The sequence below is a fragment of the Labrus mixtus genome, chromosome 4 (genome assembly GCF_963584025.1).
Source record: "Labrus mixtus chromosome 4, fLabMix1.1, whole genome shotgun sequence".
Taxonomy (NCBI): domain Eukaryota; kingdom Metazoa; phylum Chordata; class Actinopteri; order Labriformes; family Labridae; genus Labrus; species Labrus mixtus.
The window spans coordinates 21,725,217-21,742,296 of record NC_083615.1 but is presented as its reverse complement, the minus strand read 5'-3'; the positions used below and the strand labels follow the sequence as shown (position 1 = coordinate 21,742,296).

At 38.8% G+C, this 17,080-nt stretch overlaps 3 protein-coding genes across 4 annotated transcripts in view; 1 reads left to right on the top strand and 2 right to left on the bottom strand.

Moving 5' to 3' along the window:
• Positions 1-17,080, bottom strand: part of LOC132973115 (carbohydrate sulfotransferase 6-like) — a 366,303-nt gene that overhangs the window by 136,668 nt on the left and 212,555 nt on the right. The gene's annotated exons all lie outside the window — the stretch shown is intronic.
• The window catches only part of LOC132973117 (zinc finger protein 3-like), a 260,609-nt gene that overhangs the window by 227,130 nt on the left and 16,399 nt on the right, over positions 1-17,080 (bottom strand). The window lies entirely within an intron of this gene.
• Positions 1-17,080, top strand: part of LOC132973110 (anoctamin-1-like) — a 30,773-nt gene that overhangs the window by 6,543 nt on the left and 7,150 nt on the right. Inside the window, exons 2-19 of one of the 2 annotated variants that reach the window (XM_061036364.1) lie at positions 571-945; positions 4,498-4,596; positions 5,692-5,843; positions 5,984-6,038; positions 6,255-6,303; positions 6,683-6,738; positions 7,084-7,125; positions 7,263-7,327; positions 7,655-7,789; positions 10,453-10,613; positions 10,864-10,946; positions 11,475-11,486; positions 13,189-13,263; positions 14,765-14,833; positions 14,943-15,144; positions 15,800-15,911; positions 16,220-16,277; positions 16,817-16,917. In XM_061036364.1, coding sequence (XP_060892347.1) covers positions 571-945; positions 4,498-4,596; positions 5,692-5,843; positions 5,984-6,038; positions 6,255-6,303; positions 6,683-6,738; positions 7,084-7,125; positions 7,263-7,327; positions 7,655-7,789; positions 10,453-10,613; positions 10,864-10,946; positions 11,475-11,486; positions 13,189-13,263; positions 14,765-14,833; positions 14,943-15,144; positions 15,800-15,911; positions 16,220-16,277; positions 16,817-16,917 — 1,901 coding nt within the window. The remainder of the gene's footprint in view (positions 1-570; positions 946-4,497; positions 4,597-5,691; positions 5,844-5,983; positions 6,039-6,254; positions 6,304-6,682; positions 6,739-7,083; positions 7,126-7,262; positions 7,328-7,654; positions 7,790-10,452; positions 10,614-10,863; positions 10,947-11,474; positions 11,487-13,188; positions 13,264-14,764; positions 14,834-14,942; positions 15,145-15,799; positions 15,912-16,219; positions 16,278-16,816; positions 16,918-17,080) is intronic. The other variant, XM_061036365.1, reaches the window with a different exon arrangement.

Below are 17,080 nucleotides of genomic sequence, written 5' to 3'. Positions count from 1 at the left end.
CTTATAAGTCCCTTCATAATTCTTCATCTCTAAAGCCTGTGGGAAAAAAACATTACAACAGTTAAACAAAGGTTTCCTGGAATAGTTTTCTAGTTCTTTGGTTTTTAATCACTTTTGGTTTAAAAGGCTTAGTTTTTTTTTTTTTTGGTTTAATAGCCTTAGTTTTTTATTGGTGAAATGACATTACTTACTTTTTTCTGAATGTGTCTATTTTGTGTTGTTGTCTTAATGCTCATTCCACTAAAAAGAAAGGGTTACAACAATAAACACTAAACAAAAAAAATGGACCTCACAAAAAAATGTACTGTATATTTCACCTCTCAAAATGTGGGTATTGCCAAGTGTGTGTGTGTGTGTCTGTGTGTGTGTGTGTGTGTGTGTGTGTGTGTGTGTGTGTGTGTGTGTGTGTGTGTGTGTGTGTGTGTGTGTGTGTGTCTGTGTGTGTGTGTGTGTGTGTGTGTGTGTGTGTGTGTGTGTGTGATTACTGCACTGCCACAGTGATACTGTGAGGCCATGATGGTGCCAGCTTCTCACACTCCCCCCTCCCTTTCTGTCCACATGTGCTTCAAGCTGCTGAAGGCTCTCACCCCACAGGAGAACTGCCACTCCCAGCATGGCCTCTTCTTTCAGGATGGTCAGCGACACGTCGACTACGTCCTCACGTACCCTGTGAAGAAGCCCTCGGGGGGCCGCTCCATCCGATCATCAGCTCACCTTCTCACCAAAAATGCTGTAGCTCGCAGCCTACGCCGCGGCCCCAAGCGACTTGAAGAACATCTCAAAAATCACCAAGCACAAAAACCGAGGGACTCACCAGCAGCAGATGTGGAGCTAGGCCTTCATGGAGAGACCCTCAGCAGCCAGGAGGACCACAAGATGTTCAGGAGAGAGGAGTTTGAGGGGAAACTGAGAGACATGGGCCTGGAGCTGGAGAAAGATGAGGATGTGAGTTTATATTTTTATTCATTTATTCCATCCTAATTGAACCATAGTGTTTGTGATGAAATCTATGGACAGGAGAAACATTTGGGTTAGTTCATTTACTTTACAGAAAAAAACAATGTTGATCTATGGAGATCAAATATGGAGTGCATCTGAATTTGTGAGATGTCAGAGTGGGGCTGCTTCACACTGCTATGCAGGGAGCACACCGGAGCGTTTTGGGGTTCGGTGCTTTGCTGAAGAGCACCTCAGCAGTACTCCCAAATTATTTGGATAAAAACAAAGTTCAACCAGGAGAGATAAGTGAATAAAGAAAATGATTTATAACAGATTTAATAGATAATAGAAAACATGGAAATCTCACTTGACAGAAGGTCTTTGGCACTTTATGGGTGGTTGATGTGTTTGGAGCGTTGACAGAATTTGGAGTCCAGACACTGGTGGTGGTGAAGCTGATGACTTAATGAGACCGGATGGGTTAAGAATTGATGGATGATGTTTCTGCGAATACTGGCGGTGATGGGGAGGTGGAGGGGCGCACGAAACATTGACATGAAGGAACCAAGGCAGAGAAGGAATCATATTTAAAAGGGGAGCAGAACGATGATAGGCTGACAATGAGGGATGGACGTCCTGCATTTGGTTAGATGAGGCCAGCTGACCAGAAAGCCACCCAGTGACAGCCCCAGAAAATGACAACTTCATTTAAACTTTTACAAAAGACCCCAGCATGTTAACACAGGCTCTATTTGTTGTCTATATGACTCATATGCTCCAAAACTTTGGGGAACAGATGTTTATATCGCTCTCTTGAAGCCAACTGACTGAAATTTGACCAAATAGACCACTGGAGTTGCTCATCTACCATCCTCAAATGTTGTCTTTTTTTGTCTCATAGCATCTTTCACAACTATTATGTTGGATTCAAGACTAACCATTCATTACAATAAAGTCACAAAATATCACAGACAAATTAATCAGAGCTAGTTAGAGATGGTCCACCTCTTTGGGGATCCTTTTTGTAACGTTGACATAATTACAATCTAAATCTGTCAGTTGCTATGCTATGTTTGCTACCTCAGCATGCTCTATTCATTTCTGTCCAACAAGCTGGGCGCTGCTGGGAAATCTCCAGCCTCAGGATGTACCCACACTTGGATATCAGTACCAGTAACTGATCTGGTGTCTTAATGGAGTTTTACACAGCTTCCTGTCTGACCTACACAGCTGACAGAGCATGTATTAGACATTAAACATGAAACATGAGGGGCCTTATGCTGTAACCAAGTATTAACAATCTGCTACCTATGTGTTTTATCAGCTGATATAAGATACAAGAGTATTTCCATTAAAAAAAAACTTTGTCTCAGTGTCTTAAAAAAGTTTGCTGTGACCTTAACTCACTACTTCAACTTTATTTAAAATTCAGAGCCTGATTCACTAAGAATGGATTGCGGCCACTAATAGCTCCAAAAATGGAACATCATTTGCTCCCACTATCTGCTCAGTCTCAGTCAGCAGTTAAGTTATTGGTACATGTAACCCTATGTGCGTGTGTGAATAAGACTGTGTCTTTTTGATGCATGGATTGAGCGGGGGCAAAAGCCATGTACAATCCTTTTGTGACTAAGGCCCTCAGTGCACAGCTCAACAAAGCTGAGACGACCACACTTGACTTCTAGTAATTTTTTAAGACACAAGTTAAACAATGACAATTTCAAAATGATTATCAGTAGCTTTATATGTGTTCTGTTTGTTGAATGAATGGAAAGAGAAGTGTAATGAACAAATTAAATGTTTTAAATGTTTCAACACTTTATCAAATTGCCATAGCATTCTCTCTGGACTGGATGCTTCTACAGAGCATGTCTGGTTTGGACCCCAGTGACAATGAGTGGGTGGTAGGAATTTATGGTTATTAGCCGGTTCTAAAACAAGACCCCATGGCCCCTGAGGATCCGCTCTGGTTCACAAGCTGTAATTGTAATGGAGATTGCAGCAACCAGTGTTGCAGCTGCAGGAATAATGGTGTCGAGTGTATCTCAGCATACAGAAGTTTAAAAGGCATTACATGCAATAACTTTATCAATGAGGACGTAGAGTCTGGAGAAGACTCAGATCTAGACTCCTGAGCGGCACATTGTGTTTCTTATTGTTTTCCAACAAGTATTTAAAATTTTGATATTAGAAAAATAGCTCATTTTAATTTACATGTTAGATATAGATTTCTATTTGACATGGAAATAACAACTACATTGGATGAACCAGATGCATTGTTTGAGTGAGTTAGCGCACATGCTGATTCTCAACACTTTTCCAAAGGGGGCTTTGTTAAAGTGGGCGTGGCCATTTTACCTCAAAAGAGTGGATTTTGTGAAAAACAAATGCTTGCAATCGATTCAGAACCCCTGAAAAACCCCTAATTTGACCCCTCACAAGCTACTTACGGCAGAAGTAAACATTTTAAATTTTACATCACTAAGTGTCTGGTTACCCCAACTCTCACAGGTTTTGATACAGGACTTAAATGGAAATCTTTTTACATGTGTTACAAGACAGCTTTATGAACCCATTGGTGAAGACATTTCTTAGGAAGCAATTTATTCCCAGATTGGGCACATATATGATGAAATTCCCTGACTATAGGACCCTGTTAATAATTACATTTTGGTCTTTGGGTATGATTTGTTGAAGAATAACACCAACAAACACATTGTTACTTCTATCACTTTAGCTTTTATTTTATGTCTGGTTACAGAAGCTACCTTCTCCTGCAGCTATAGGCCAAATTTCCAGTTGTGGAAAAACCATCATGACACACTTGATATAGAACCTGGGGTTGTTTTTATGAGTAAACAACATTTGGACATGGCCTCAGCATTGTCTATTTTTAACCAGCGGAGGTTTAAAGACATTCACTTGTGAATTTCCTGGACATTTTAGGTTACAGCGAGTTTCTTGTAAAAGTATTTGCAGGGTTTGCAGGCTGGACATATCTGTGTATCATCCGCGTAAAAGTGTAAACTGATATTCTGCTTATGTATAAGATGTCCTAATGCCAGCATATAAATAGAAAATTAAGGAATGGCAGTGACTTGTAGTGGCTGACCTGAGATTGCCAGTACCACTGGGTGCAAGGGCACTTAAACATTAGTGTGTCATCAACGTATTTGTGTGGTGATTTAATGATCACTGGGGGGTGCACACTAAGCTAAGCCAGGTGCGATGTTGTAGAGAGGCCTGAGTAAAGTTTCAGTGATGACAAATCACATAATCTTCTCTCACACCTGGCATAAACCCAAAAGACACATTTAATTAAGCAGAGGCAATGAGCTTCATTTTCCTGAAGAGAGGACGCAAACACAAGTGTAGATTTCTTTGGCAAGCACTTACAGGTTTGGCCAGCACTGTTTTTTTTAAATGTATTAGGTATTCCCATGTGCCAGGTGCCACTCAGTTTTGACATGTTCTGCCACTGTATTGCATTCGTTATGACATTAACATAATGTTCATGTTTAATACAACTGGGTTGTGTATTTTATATTTGTCTCTTAGGCCAAGATTCCAGGAGTCTGCTTTGTGAAGATTCACGCTCCCTGGAACGTTCTCTGTCGAGAGGCAGAGTTAATGAAGCTAAAGATGCCCACAAAGAAGGTAGGATTGATGTCTGATTTAAAATGTTCCATCTAGCAAAACCTTCTGCTTAACTATGTTTCCAAATACTACATTTAACTCCTTCAAAACCAGGTAGAGAGTTAAACACAGAGTCCAAACCCAAGTTGATGAGCTCTAACTTAGCCTGAGTTAATTAAGCAATGAGCCGGCTGTTGCTGCAGAAACTACTTCAGATGTCTCTACTATAAAGACATATTCAGTTTAAATTACACTTTTATTTTGAAATAACATCTAGACTTTATTGTGTTGACTGTACAGTACATTATCAGAGCATCATCCAGACCATCCTACTGTTCTGTTCCACCTGCTCCTTCTACATGTTATCTGTTAAAAACAGAGCCAAACTCTCACGTATCACAACCAAAGCTACCAGAATAATTGATTTCCCTACACTCAACCTAACAGAACTCAACAGGAACAAGATTTCACACACCCACAAAACAGCCACCTCACCCCACTTCCCTGAGGGCAGATGTACAGAGCACTGAGGTGCAGAAGGGCTCAACAGGCCAGAGTGGAACTTTTGATTGTTGTTTAACTCTGTTTGTTCTATACACTGTTTGGTGTATGTACTGTTCTTTGGTGAGAATTGTTTGTTGGGCAGAAACAGGGCTGTGAAAAGGAATTTCCCCATGGGGACAAGAACGTCTAAAGTCTTACAGTAAAACATTGTCTTGCAAGTTATAAAACATTACAGGAATTCAATAACACATTTCCACCACCCTACCCATCATGTGGGTCTCACAATGGCCCTGAGACACCAAACATAACACCGGACCAAACTAAACAACAAATACATTAAACAAACAGATATATGATATATGATTCTCAAGACATTACATCAATCGAAACAGTTTTTTTTCTAAATCAAAAATCAAAAATGTTAACAGTTGGAGAATGGATAAAACAAAACAGAAAAACACAACCTTTTAGAAACAAGAATGCAAGCGTACTATGGTTTAAATGGTTAAAACTGGAATGGACAGTTAAAAGTTAGATGCTTAAACAGAAAAAGGAAAGAGACAGTTTCATGGTGTATCGTAATGGTCCTTGTTGGTTTTGTGAACATTACAGGTGTATGAAGTGAAGCAGTCAGGAAGCGTTATGGAGAAGATTGGCTCTCTGGTCAGTAAAGTTCTGGAGCCCCTCCACCCTCAAGTGGAAGACCATCAATCTAGAAACTTCAAACATCTGTCACACACGTTCTCCAGAGAAAAAAAGCACTTGTAAGTACACTTTCATGGAAAATACTTGTTCTATGATTATTATTCTGTGTGTGAATAGGACATTTTTGACTATACAAGCCAGCTGAATTGTAAATATAAGCATTCAAAATTATTGATTTTGTGTATGTGTGTGTGTACAGGTTTGACCTCTCAGACAAAGATTACTTCTTCGATAGCAGAACGAGGAGTTCAATGGTAAGTCCACCAAAGTGTTCCTGTTATGTATCCAGCACCTCATATAGTGTTAGAAGACCATGGTAAAGTGTACTTTGCATAATATGTAACATTTAATCATCATTTTATTGTTGTGCTAATTTGTAAAAAAAAAAAAAAAAAATTAAATCTGGCAATTTCTTGATTCTTTTTATTCTACAGCATGGTGTGATAAATTCAGCTCTGTTTCCTTTCCAGGTTTATGAAATACTTAAAAGAACAAAATGCAAAGCCAAGTACAGCATGGGTAAGTTAGGATCTCTGTCTATCCCGTGTCTTCAGAAAAAACATAAAGATCAGCACAGTATCAGGTTAAGTTTTACAAATGTGTATGATTTATTCAAATTGAACTTGTGCTTTCTAATCATTCAGGTCCTCTATTGGTCCTTGTATCGCTTAGTAAGCAATGGCTTGATTTTTACTGGATTTGTCATCTATTGAGTTACAAAACCCATGCTCTCGGGCTTACTTTGTGAGAGCCCAGAATCCCCAAACTGAAATGTCTACCACTGGCTATGTTGGATATTATATTTTCAATGGTTAGGCTTACAGTGCACAGTAGGCTTCATGGTTTCTGGAACCTGTTGGATCAGAGAATTCATGATATGTTTGTTTTCCCTCTGCAGGAATAACCAGTCTGCTGGGCAGTGGTGTTTATACAGCAGCTTACCCTCTTCATGATGTACGTTGTCCCAAACTTATTTTTTAAGGACTATGTTTTTAATCTGTCACATGATGATGACCACCATAAAATAGTTACGGAGCCCCTGAAGTCCCAAAAAGTAAAATATATATATATATAGATATATATATATATCTATATATATATATATATATCTTGTGCGCACAAGATTTTTTTTTTTTTACCTTTTGGGGATTTCAGGGGCACTGTAAATATGCAAAAAGATGCTAGCGTAAAATTTAAAGTAGCTTCCCCTTTTGTCAGATGTCAGATGATCAAATCCTGGTTTACAGTCTCCAGTCTGTGTGTACGCTAACTTGCTTTGTCGCTGCTCTTTCCTTTCAGGGAGACATTATTGAAGAGAGTGCAGAGTCCAATGACAGAAAGGTGAGACATTATTTTCTAAATATAAGGAAGCCTGAGTAAAAGTCATTATAGATTGTTGCATTTGTTAGTGTCTACATGGAGTGACACATAGAACCAGTTTTTGTTTTGCAATCAAACCAATGATTTATCTTCCACAGCTTTTATATGAAGAGTGGGCAAACTACAGTGTCTTCTACAAGTACCAGCCCATAGGACTTGTCCGGTAAAGACATATTTTCTACGTAAATAATTTACTTCCTATCATTTGTGTCTACTTCTGAAAACAATTTAGCATTTCAGGGTCGAGGCCGATATGTTAAGGTTTCTGTGTAGCCAGTATGTCCTGATAACTGTGATTGTGTACTCAGGCCAAGTGTTACATTTTAGTGTCTGCAACCAGAAACAGATATATCTTTATATAGACTAATAAAAGAGAAATAGTCAACAGATGATTGATGAATGATATCAGGATTTGGTTTCCAATATATCATCTGCATGAATATCTGAATCTGAATAATCTCAAAATGTGAATCTCTTTTGTGTTGTGCAGGAAGTACTTCGGTGAAAAGATTGGCTTGTACTTTGCTTGGTTGGGTCTGTACACCCAGATGCTGATTCCTGCCTCTCTGGTGGGGGTCATCGTCTTTTTGTATGGATGTGCATCGGTTGATGACAACATACCAAGGTGGGCTCTTCTTTTAATAGCTGACTGTCTAACTTAAAACGTGTACTAATCTCAGTCGGAAGCAACATGTTTTGACACGTCTGACCTTGTTGTTTGAAACGGTTAGTATGGATACAACACCATTTCTGTTCAACACAAAATAATGATGGATGAAAAATATAACAAAACGATTTGGGTAGTGGTATACCAGTTACTCCTGTGTTCTGCCATGTGATACAGTACTGCTGCTTTAGTCAATAGCCCTCTTCAGACTGCCATTTTAAACCGTGATATTTATACCCCTGTGAAGTTTTGCCTTCAATCTCAATGTTGCGAAGGCGTAATGGGGGGACAAGTGATCCCACCTCTGCCGTCTTCTGAGGTAGTAACAGAGGCATATTACAGAGAACCAGCAGGGGAGCACAGCGTTGTGTGTATGTGTGTGTGTGCATGTCTGACTGTGTCTGTATGTGGAGCTCCCGCAGCGCTGTGCTTCCATAACACCAAAATGTAATGTGAATTCATAGACTGGGACAAGAATATTACACCATCACTGAATCAATATGAATGTACCATGATGTAATGACGGCAGGGCTTGAAGCACTTTTGCGGAAAAAGCAGTCTGAAAAGGGCTAATGAAGTCTTCGGGCTTGAAGGGTTGAAGGGTGAATTTAATGGCTGTTTGTGTTTACGCAAAAAGCAAAAAAAAATAAAGATCCTTCTGCAATGTCGTCCAACACGTAATAACAATCTGAATCTGTCAATTGAAAAACATAAATACAGGTAACGGATACTTTGATCAGGCACATTTGCCCTGATTCACAGCTGCTTGCTCATTCAATTTACTGGAGAAATTCTAAAATGTTTCCACCTGTTAGACGTAAAGAAGCCATAATTTTTCAAAAAGGGTTTAATATATTGTTTTTCTTCTTTAAAGTGATGTTGTAATATGGGACTGAGTATGCAACAAACAGACATAAGATGGTTATCGTCTTAACTCACTGTTTAAAGGAAATCAAACAATTTAAACTACTAATTTAGATAGATTAGTAATCTAATCTAAAAAAGTCAACATGAGACAAAAGATATCCACCGGCTAAGAAGCTAAAAGATTCTCCAAAAAAAGCAAACGAGAAAGGATAGAGTTTGATGAATGACTTGAGAAACTACGACCTCTTCGCCTTCCTCTCCCTGCTTCTCATCACCCTGCAGGATATTATGACACATGCTGCCGGCACACATCTGCACATAATGCAGACACACACCACACACACTCAATAAAAGTGTGAATGTCCGACTGGATCGGGCTCTAATCCCACGCTAAGACAATGCAGACCACTCGTCTGTCTGGTTTAAAGAGGTTCACATTAATGTCAGCAGTGTACAGTGTCATTACAATCACTGCTTTTATTCACACTGCCAAAGAGAAATCATTAAAGGGACACCAAGGAGGAATAACTGCTGGTAGAAATCTGACAATAGATTTAATGGTGGAAAGCATCAATATAAATTCAGCTATTGAGGTTATAATAAATACCTTTTAAATCTATAAGATGTAAACATTTAGTTCTTTCAGCCTATATTTTTTTTCTAGAATCATTTTTGAAGATCTTTATGAGATAATTAAGGAAAAGCAAAACTTTTATTGTGTGGTTATCATTATTTTATTCGCTAACTTTTAAATAAATTCATTTATATTCATACAGAACATTTAAGCCACAGCAGGGAGCAAAGCTGGTAAAAGAGAGGAGTTTATTTTAGCGGTCTAAAAAACAATGAAACATTTCGGCTGGCCAGGAACAAGGCGATGGAGTGAGTCTGGCAGCAGGCTGGATGGCATGTAGACCATCAGGAGGACTGTTAGGAGGGTAGGGGGGATTATAATAATCATATGACAGAGTGAATACAAGTTTAAAAAACAGGAAACATAATATTATAGACATGAATAAGATTAAGTGGCATAGGAACATGAGTCCACCACAGTAGCTCAGACAACAATTAAAGAACGTGAAGGTTTCAACACAGACACAATACTGATGACTATTCCTCAGGACCACCCTCATGTAATTTTTGCTAATTATATTGCTGGTTATTTGAGCTGTTTGTAACAAAAAAAATCCCCCAATGAGGGAACAATAAAGTTTATCTTTATCTTTATCCACTTTGTATACATGCCTATAGGGTATGGTTGTTATGACTGTCTCATTGGGAAAGCTGTTAGACCTCCCACCTAAATGTAGACTCATATCCATTTCCAATTTGGCTAATTAAATGTTCTGTTGCCCTTGGCACCTTAAAATGTAATTTTCATGGTATACTTGTAATAGAGAGATGGCCCCGCTTTTAATCCCATTCCCAGTCTAACTGTCCAATCCTGAGATTAGGTAGGTGTTGCACAAGGTGATTAAACACCTTTTAGTATATTGACAACAATTTAATGATTGAAATATATTTGACAGTTAAAATATAGCTGGATATGAGTTTTTTTGTCATAAAACACATGTAAGGCACAAGACCCGCAAAGACATTAGGTGTTCGGCTTTGTCCACAGGACAAAGGATAAGAGCTTTAAGGACCAAATATAACAAACAAAAAAACATTTGTTCGTGGTGTTTAAAGATAATAGCCCCTGCATGTTATATTTCACCTTTTCTCTGAGTGCATCCATGTTTGTTGTTTTCCAGCATGGAAATCTGCCACCCGAAGAACAACATAACCATGTGTCCTCTGTGTGACCGGGTGTGCAGCTACTGGAAACTCAGTACTGCCTGTGGGACTGCCCGGGCCAGTCATCTATTCGACAACCCTGCCACTGTTTTCTTCTCGATATTCATGGCGCTCTGGGGTTAGTGTGCACACATCCTCGCACTGAAAAGTAAATTCGTACAATCACGTTTTGCCATATAAGGGCCTACCTAGCTAAGTTTGGAGAACATTTTAGAGTTTGAATACAATTGTCTCAAAGTTAAATAAAAGGCGATATTTCACAAACACCATGTATCTTGTTGTCATATCATTTAAAGCTTGGTTTCTGAATCAGTTTTATGTGCATATTTGAGCTTTTTTTTTTCCAATTGTATGTCTTTGGTTTAAAGCTGCCATGTTCATGGAGCACTGGAAGAGGAGGCAGATGAGACTGAACCATGAATGGGACCTGACTGGGTTTGAAGATGAAGAGGTGAGTTTTAACAGCATGTGAAACTGAACAGGCTCCTACAAAAGAATGATGTGAGCAAATGAACAAAATAACATGAGTCTCATACAGTATGTTCTGTAAATTATCACGCACAAAATGGCATGCCACGTTTATTTATAATAATCAACATTTCCATTCCCGTGGTTGTAGAAGAATTGAACCCTGCGGGGTAATTTACTAGTTTAAGTTGAATATTTGCATGTGTGCTATCATGTCCTATTAATAAACACGTCACTATTTGTAACACTTAATTGTGTGGTAGAGAATTAGATTTGTATCTATTTCTTTTTCCATGAGGAAGTAAGTGAGCTTTCAAATACTTTTAATAAGCAATTATTTTCCCTAAAAACAACAATTTTACCAAAAAGCTGTAAAACATCATCACTAGAACAATGTTCAGCCTTTCCAATACATTTTTTGTGTTTCAGTGTAAACATGAAGTAAAATGAAACTCCCCGTCTCCCTGTCCAACCCCTCCCCTCTCTTTCTCTCTTGATTTATTTTTCACAGGAAGCTCTCAAGGTTTGGATGAATTCCTATTACTAAATAAACTCCTATCTTTTTCTCTGTCTAGCCTTTCTGCTGCTGCTACTGCAATCTCTCAACACATTAGACTTTGTTATGTCACAACGGTTTAACAATGTTTGTTTTATATTTCGCTGGTTTAAGGCGTGATATTTAGACTTCTGTGATGTTCCTCCTTCAATGCGAATGTCACAGAGGTGTGATGGTAGGACCAAGTCGTCGGACCTCTGTGCCAATATCATATATAGCAACAGAGAGGGGTGAGATGGAATCAAAGTGGCGGGGAGAACAGCGCGTATTGTGTGGAAGTCTGAGTGTGTGTGCTTGACAAAAAGTAAACAAAAGCTTTAAATCTACTGTGCAGGTCTGCCTAAAACATAGTGATGTGTTATTAACAGGGAGGAACGTTACTTATCGTCAATTTTGGTACCATAAACCGGAGCCCGCTGCAAGCACATGTAAAGCTGGATGGAACAAATCGAACCGGACAGGAAGTCAGACAAGGAAACGCACAGTGTCTGGTCGATTTCAAAATGAACCAAAATCTACAGACTCACCATCATGATGTTCCATTACTTTATCAACATTACGCTGAAACAGGCACCGAATGAACAACAAATCATCCTCAGAAAGACAAAGCAACATGTTGTTAGCATGTTTTTTCTGGATTCCCAAGGGATCCTGTAGTTCTGCTGTGATCTTATGAGCCCGTGTGTACAGGTCATGGCTGCTCTCAGCTCCAGAATAGGACCCAGTGGGGCAGGGCGCTCGCCATCGCACAGAGCAAAACCGTGGCGCTGACGGAAAGCGGAGAGCACGGACTATGTGGAAATCAGCAGTTATAGCTTAAGTTAAATAGTCAGCTAGGGGTGCTTTACTAAAGAAGCCAACGTTGATGTGTTATTAAAACCCAACTGAAACCTAACCCACAGTCATTTTTTGTGTGCCTAAACCGCAGAATAAAATGGACAAAGCTTGGTGTGATGTTTAAGCAGCAACCTGATCGTGTCAAGTCCGTGTTTGGGTTAACATATGGCGCTTAAGAGAAACAACAACAAAAAACTTAATTCACAAGATGTACATGACCTTCAAACTGAATGAATGCTGTGAGCTCATTTTTTAGAACACTTTTTTACTGCCGTTATCCAACCAGGAACCAAATCGTCTCATCTTTGCTTTATTTCATTATCTCTTTGCAAGCTTTATGACTTATGCTTTCTTTTTCACCTTCACACTAAACAGAGTCTGGGATGTATGCCAGTAAAAAAAAAAGCTTATACTACTACAGGAGGATGACAAAAGGATAACCTAGTAATTATTTTCTGCCTTCAGAAATCCAATCAGAATCTGTGCAAAAACTGAGATAAACCTTTGATTTTAAAATACCCTGATGTTAATCATTTCACAATAAAAACACTTTTTATAAGAGTTAAATTCAACAGTTATGTACAAACAAATGCCTCCCAGGTTCCATAAATTGCAGCCACCTATCAGCCTTACAATCTGATATTTCCCTCTCTTTAAGTGCTGATTTCTCACTTGGGAAACTTGGAGGACAAGTCTGTGCTTCTAAAGGTCCTTTATCATCTTGTTTTAAACAGGACTCTAAATAAATGCCACTATTATGCTCAACATTACTTTTCCTTCATGTGTGTTTTACTGTGTATGTCTGCCATTTGTGTCCACATCACCATCACAGGACCACCCCAGGGCTGAATATGAATTCAGGGTCATGCAGAAGTCTCTCAGCAAAGATAAGAAATCACGGCACAAGGTAATTATCATGTTGGGCTTGACAAATTTGCATCTATTGAAGTTGTATTGAGTCAATCATTCATTCGAGTTCCTTTTATAGCTCTTACATAGTTTTTCCACATCTACATTATGTGCTTTGGACATACATGGTGTGCATGAAGGGTGCCTGTGTGTTTTTGGCAGATAGTGTGTGTTGTCTACCCTCTTTGCTCAAGTTTCTGTAACTCTTTGTCGCTCAGATTTACATGCACATTAAATCATAATTCTTCTTTTTAATTACAGAGAAAAATCTATCAAATTTACAGTACAGGTCTGCTGTAGATGTCCCTCTTAAGCCCTATGTGCAATGGATTGGTATTAACTGGGTACCTCTGGTAATTTGCAAAAAACTGCTGAGGACGTCTGTGTTTTTAATCCCGTGTGGGTAACCTCAGGGGCGATTTACCTACCATTGTTCAGTGCACACAGAGGTCCTCTGATAATAGTAGTCCCATCAGAATCCACATCTCAGAAATTAGGTGCAATATTTTTGTTTTTAAGAAGGTTTTCCCAGCTTTTTCTGCCCATTTTCTCCTCGAGGAGACATTGCAAATGAAAGTTTGTATAGCTATTTAGATGAAAAATCTAGTTGGCTGATCTTGATTCACAGTATGACTGATTCGAAGAAGAAGTAAACTGACATCCATCCCAACAACCAGATGTCGAAGAGAGAAGAAGTTCCTTTCACGTTTTTATAGTGCTCGTTGTTTGAATGTTTGTAGAAGTGTGAGTGTACCGGATGTGGACGTCTTCTTCTAATGAATGTCCGGCAGGCTGTACGCTGTAAAGTGCCAAACTGCCCCAGAGACAAGGTGGTTATCATGTAGCACTTCAACGTTTTCTTTAAAAAATGACAGTAAATAGTGTTGAGGAAATTATTATTAAGACTTGACTTCACACAATAAGACTCAGTTGACTCAGATGGCTTACGTTGATGAAAGTTTATACATAAGATGAATACTCATGAGGAGGCATGGATCAACATCACACTTCTGTACTCGTGTCTTGCTCAACCACATCTGCAGAACTCTTCGAAAGGCATCGCATATATCCCAAAAGACATTACCATTATCAGGGTCACATTGACCCACCTAGACTAAACTGTGACGTCAATTACACTGAAACAGACAATAACTCTACCAAACATCCTTGCAGATATCAGGAAAAACAGTTGACACTCTCTTAAGATGTCCTTGGTGTTCTAGTCACAGCTGAACTCTATCAGGTCTGACTGACATTAGAGAACAGTGAATAAACCTAATGACGTCTGTACATTCTAATCTAAATAGCTACAGAAATTCCACCACAAATAGGAGTGAATAACAGGCTGCAGATACGAGGGATTCCAAAATTAACAGAGGCCCATATACAAAACCTGTTCGAATAAGGCTTTATGTTCTGCACAGCTTTTGTCAGCATCTTTGGTAACAGGGCACTAAACTATTTGTGTTGAAGTTTAATATGTTTCTTTTTATCTACAGAGGGAAAAGCTCACATGTCAAGACCGCCTCCCTGCCTACATGACAAACATTGTCATGATGCTTTTAATGGTAACAATAACCACATAAATACTGTACGTCATTGATGATATACAGAAACGTTGTCTTTTCATTTACATTATTCTGTATTTGTCATTCTGCAAACCTTTTCATTACACAGATTGGTGTGACATTTGCCATCGTGTTCGGTGTGATCCTCTTCCGAATATCCACCAAAGCCGCCCTCCATTTGAGCTCCAATCCGACCACACGGAACCACGTGCAACTAACGGTTAAAACCACGGCGGCCATTATCAACCTGGTGGTCATCCTAATTCTGGATGAGGTGTACGGTGCTGTGGCACGATGGCTCACTGTATTAGGTAGGTCTGGTGAACAAATGGCTCTGGAAATAAGGGTTAGGTTATGGTTAGGATGCTGGCACGATTTCTCCATGTATTGCTTTTTACTCAAGCATCTTGCACAATATCAGACATGCATGCACTTTTTTTCACTGTAAAAAAAATCATTCATAGGCATTTCAAGACCGGAGGTTGCCGCTTGGTATTGTCTAATATGCTGTTGGGTTAAACAGCATTCTATCCAATCTTAATCAGATAAAACTTTTTCTGAAAAAGCCATTTATTGAATCTGTCTTTGTTATGCCTCAACATTTGTAAAAAGGGAGAGTCCAAAAAAGAACAAAAACTGTTTCAGTAAAGGCCTGATTTCAGGCTTGTACAGGCAATCAGGCAATTCAGACGAATGCTAGATTAGTTAAAATACCAACACCATCATTCAGATTAGAAGGTTCATGGTACCAAAGATGCCAATAATTAACATCGCTCCCTTTCATTTACCTCCATCTCTCCATGTTTTAGGCGGACCTGCGCAGTAGATTTGAATCTTTTGTTTAACGTTCTACCATTTTCCCATATCTATTATTTGAACATCCTCCATGAACAATCAGAACAGTTTAACAGTTCATTATTAAATCACCTCTTTGATTCAAACTACTGACTTCTTGTTTATTTTTAGAGGTTCCTAAAACTGACAAGAGTTTTGAGGAAAGACTCATCTTCAAGACTTTTATCCTCAAGTTTTTCAATGCCTTCACCCCCATCATCTACATAGCTTTCTTCAGGGGAAGGTGGGTAACTTCATTATGTTTTTAAATTATTTTCATTAAGTTGGGATTTAAGTTACTTTTTCTGTTGGGTCTCATAATAATGATGAAACTAGAAGTAGCTTGAATATATATAAAGCGCCTCTTAAGGGACCCAATGACTCTTTATATCAGAAAACACAAACAAGACAACACAATGTAACAATCTCTCCCAGATGATTTAAACAAATGCTGAAAATGATGTGTTTTAAGATAAAGGGTATACATATATATATATATATATATACACACATATGTATCTGCTGCTAACTCTCTCTTTAATTTCCATGTAGACTGGTGGGCAGACCAGGAAGCTACTTATATGTGTTTGAATCCTACAGAATGGAAGAGGTAAGATTAAAGTACTTTATTTTTAACACTTCAAACTTTAAACTATGGGGTTTTCACAAAATCAGTGTATTAACACCACTGACTATTACTGTAAGTGCACAGCAGTCCGAATTTTGTTGCTTACAGTCAGAAGACGAGACCGTCAGCCAGAATGGAGACATGAGATAATAGAATATGATTGACCTCCATCACTGTGTTTGAACAACAATCTTTGCAACAACCCCATTTGTTACGAGAGTATGCTAGCAAGAGATATAACTTGAGTAAACTTCATTAATCAGGCAAGCTACAAAACTGAAATAGGTATTTTGCTAGGACTTGTGTTGTTGATTAAGCAAACCGAGGTTAACAGGCTATCTGAAAATTAGCCAGTATAAAGATTTGGCTTTGTAACGTTGGATTTATTTCAGATGACATATGTTTGACCTGCGGTGTAAAAGCGCTTGGAGTAGTCAGAAGACTAGAAAAGCGCTATACAAGCTCAATTCCATTTTTGACCTTCTTGTTTAAATGGTTTTATTTGCCCCTCTGTTTTACAGTGTGCCCATGGTGGCTGTCTGATGGAGCTGTGTATCCAACTGAGTATCACCATGTTGGGAAAGCAGCTGATTCAGAACAACCTTTTTGAGATTGGGATACCGTGAGTATGCATAACTTTGATCATTGACGAGTTTATACATTACATTGTCATTAAGTGCAGTGCCAAACCTTAAGCAGCTCTTATGAAGCTGTAGAACATACATCCACAAGAAGACCCATCCCTCAAATGATGCAGTCAGCAAACAGATTCAAACAGGACAAAA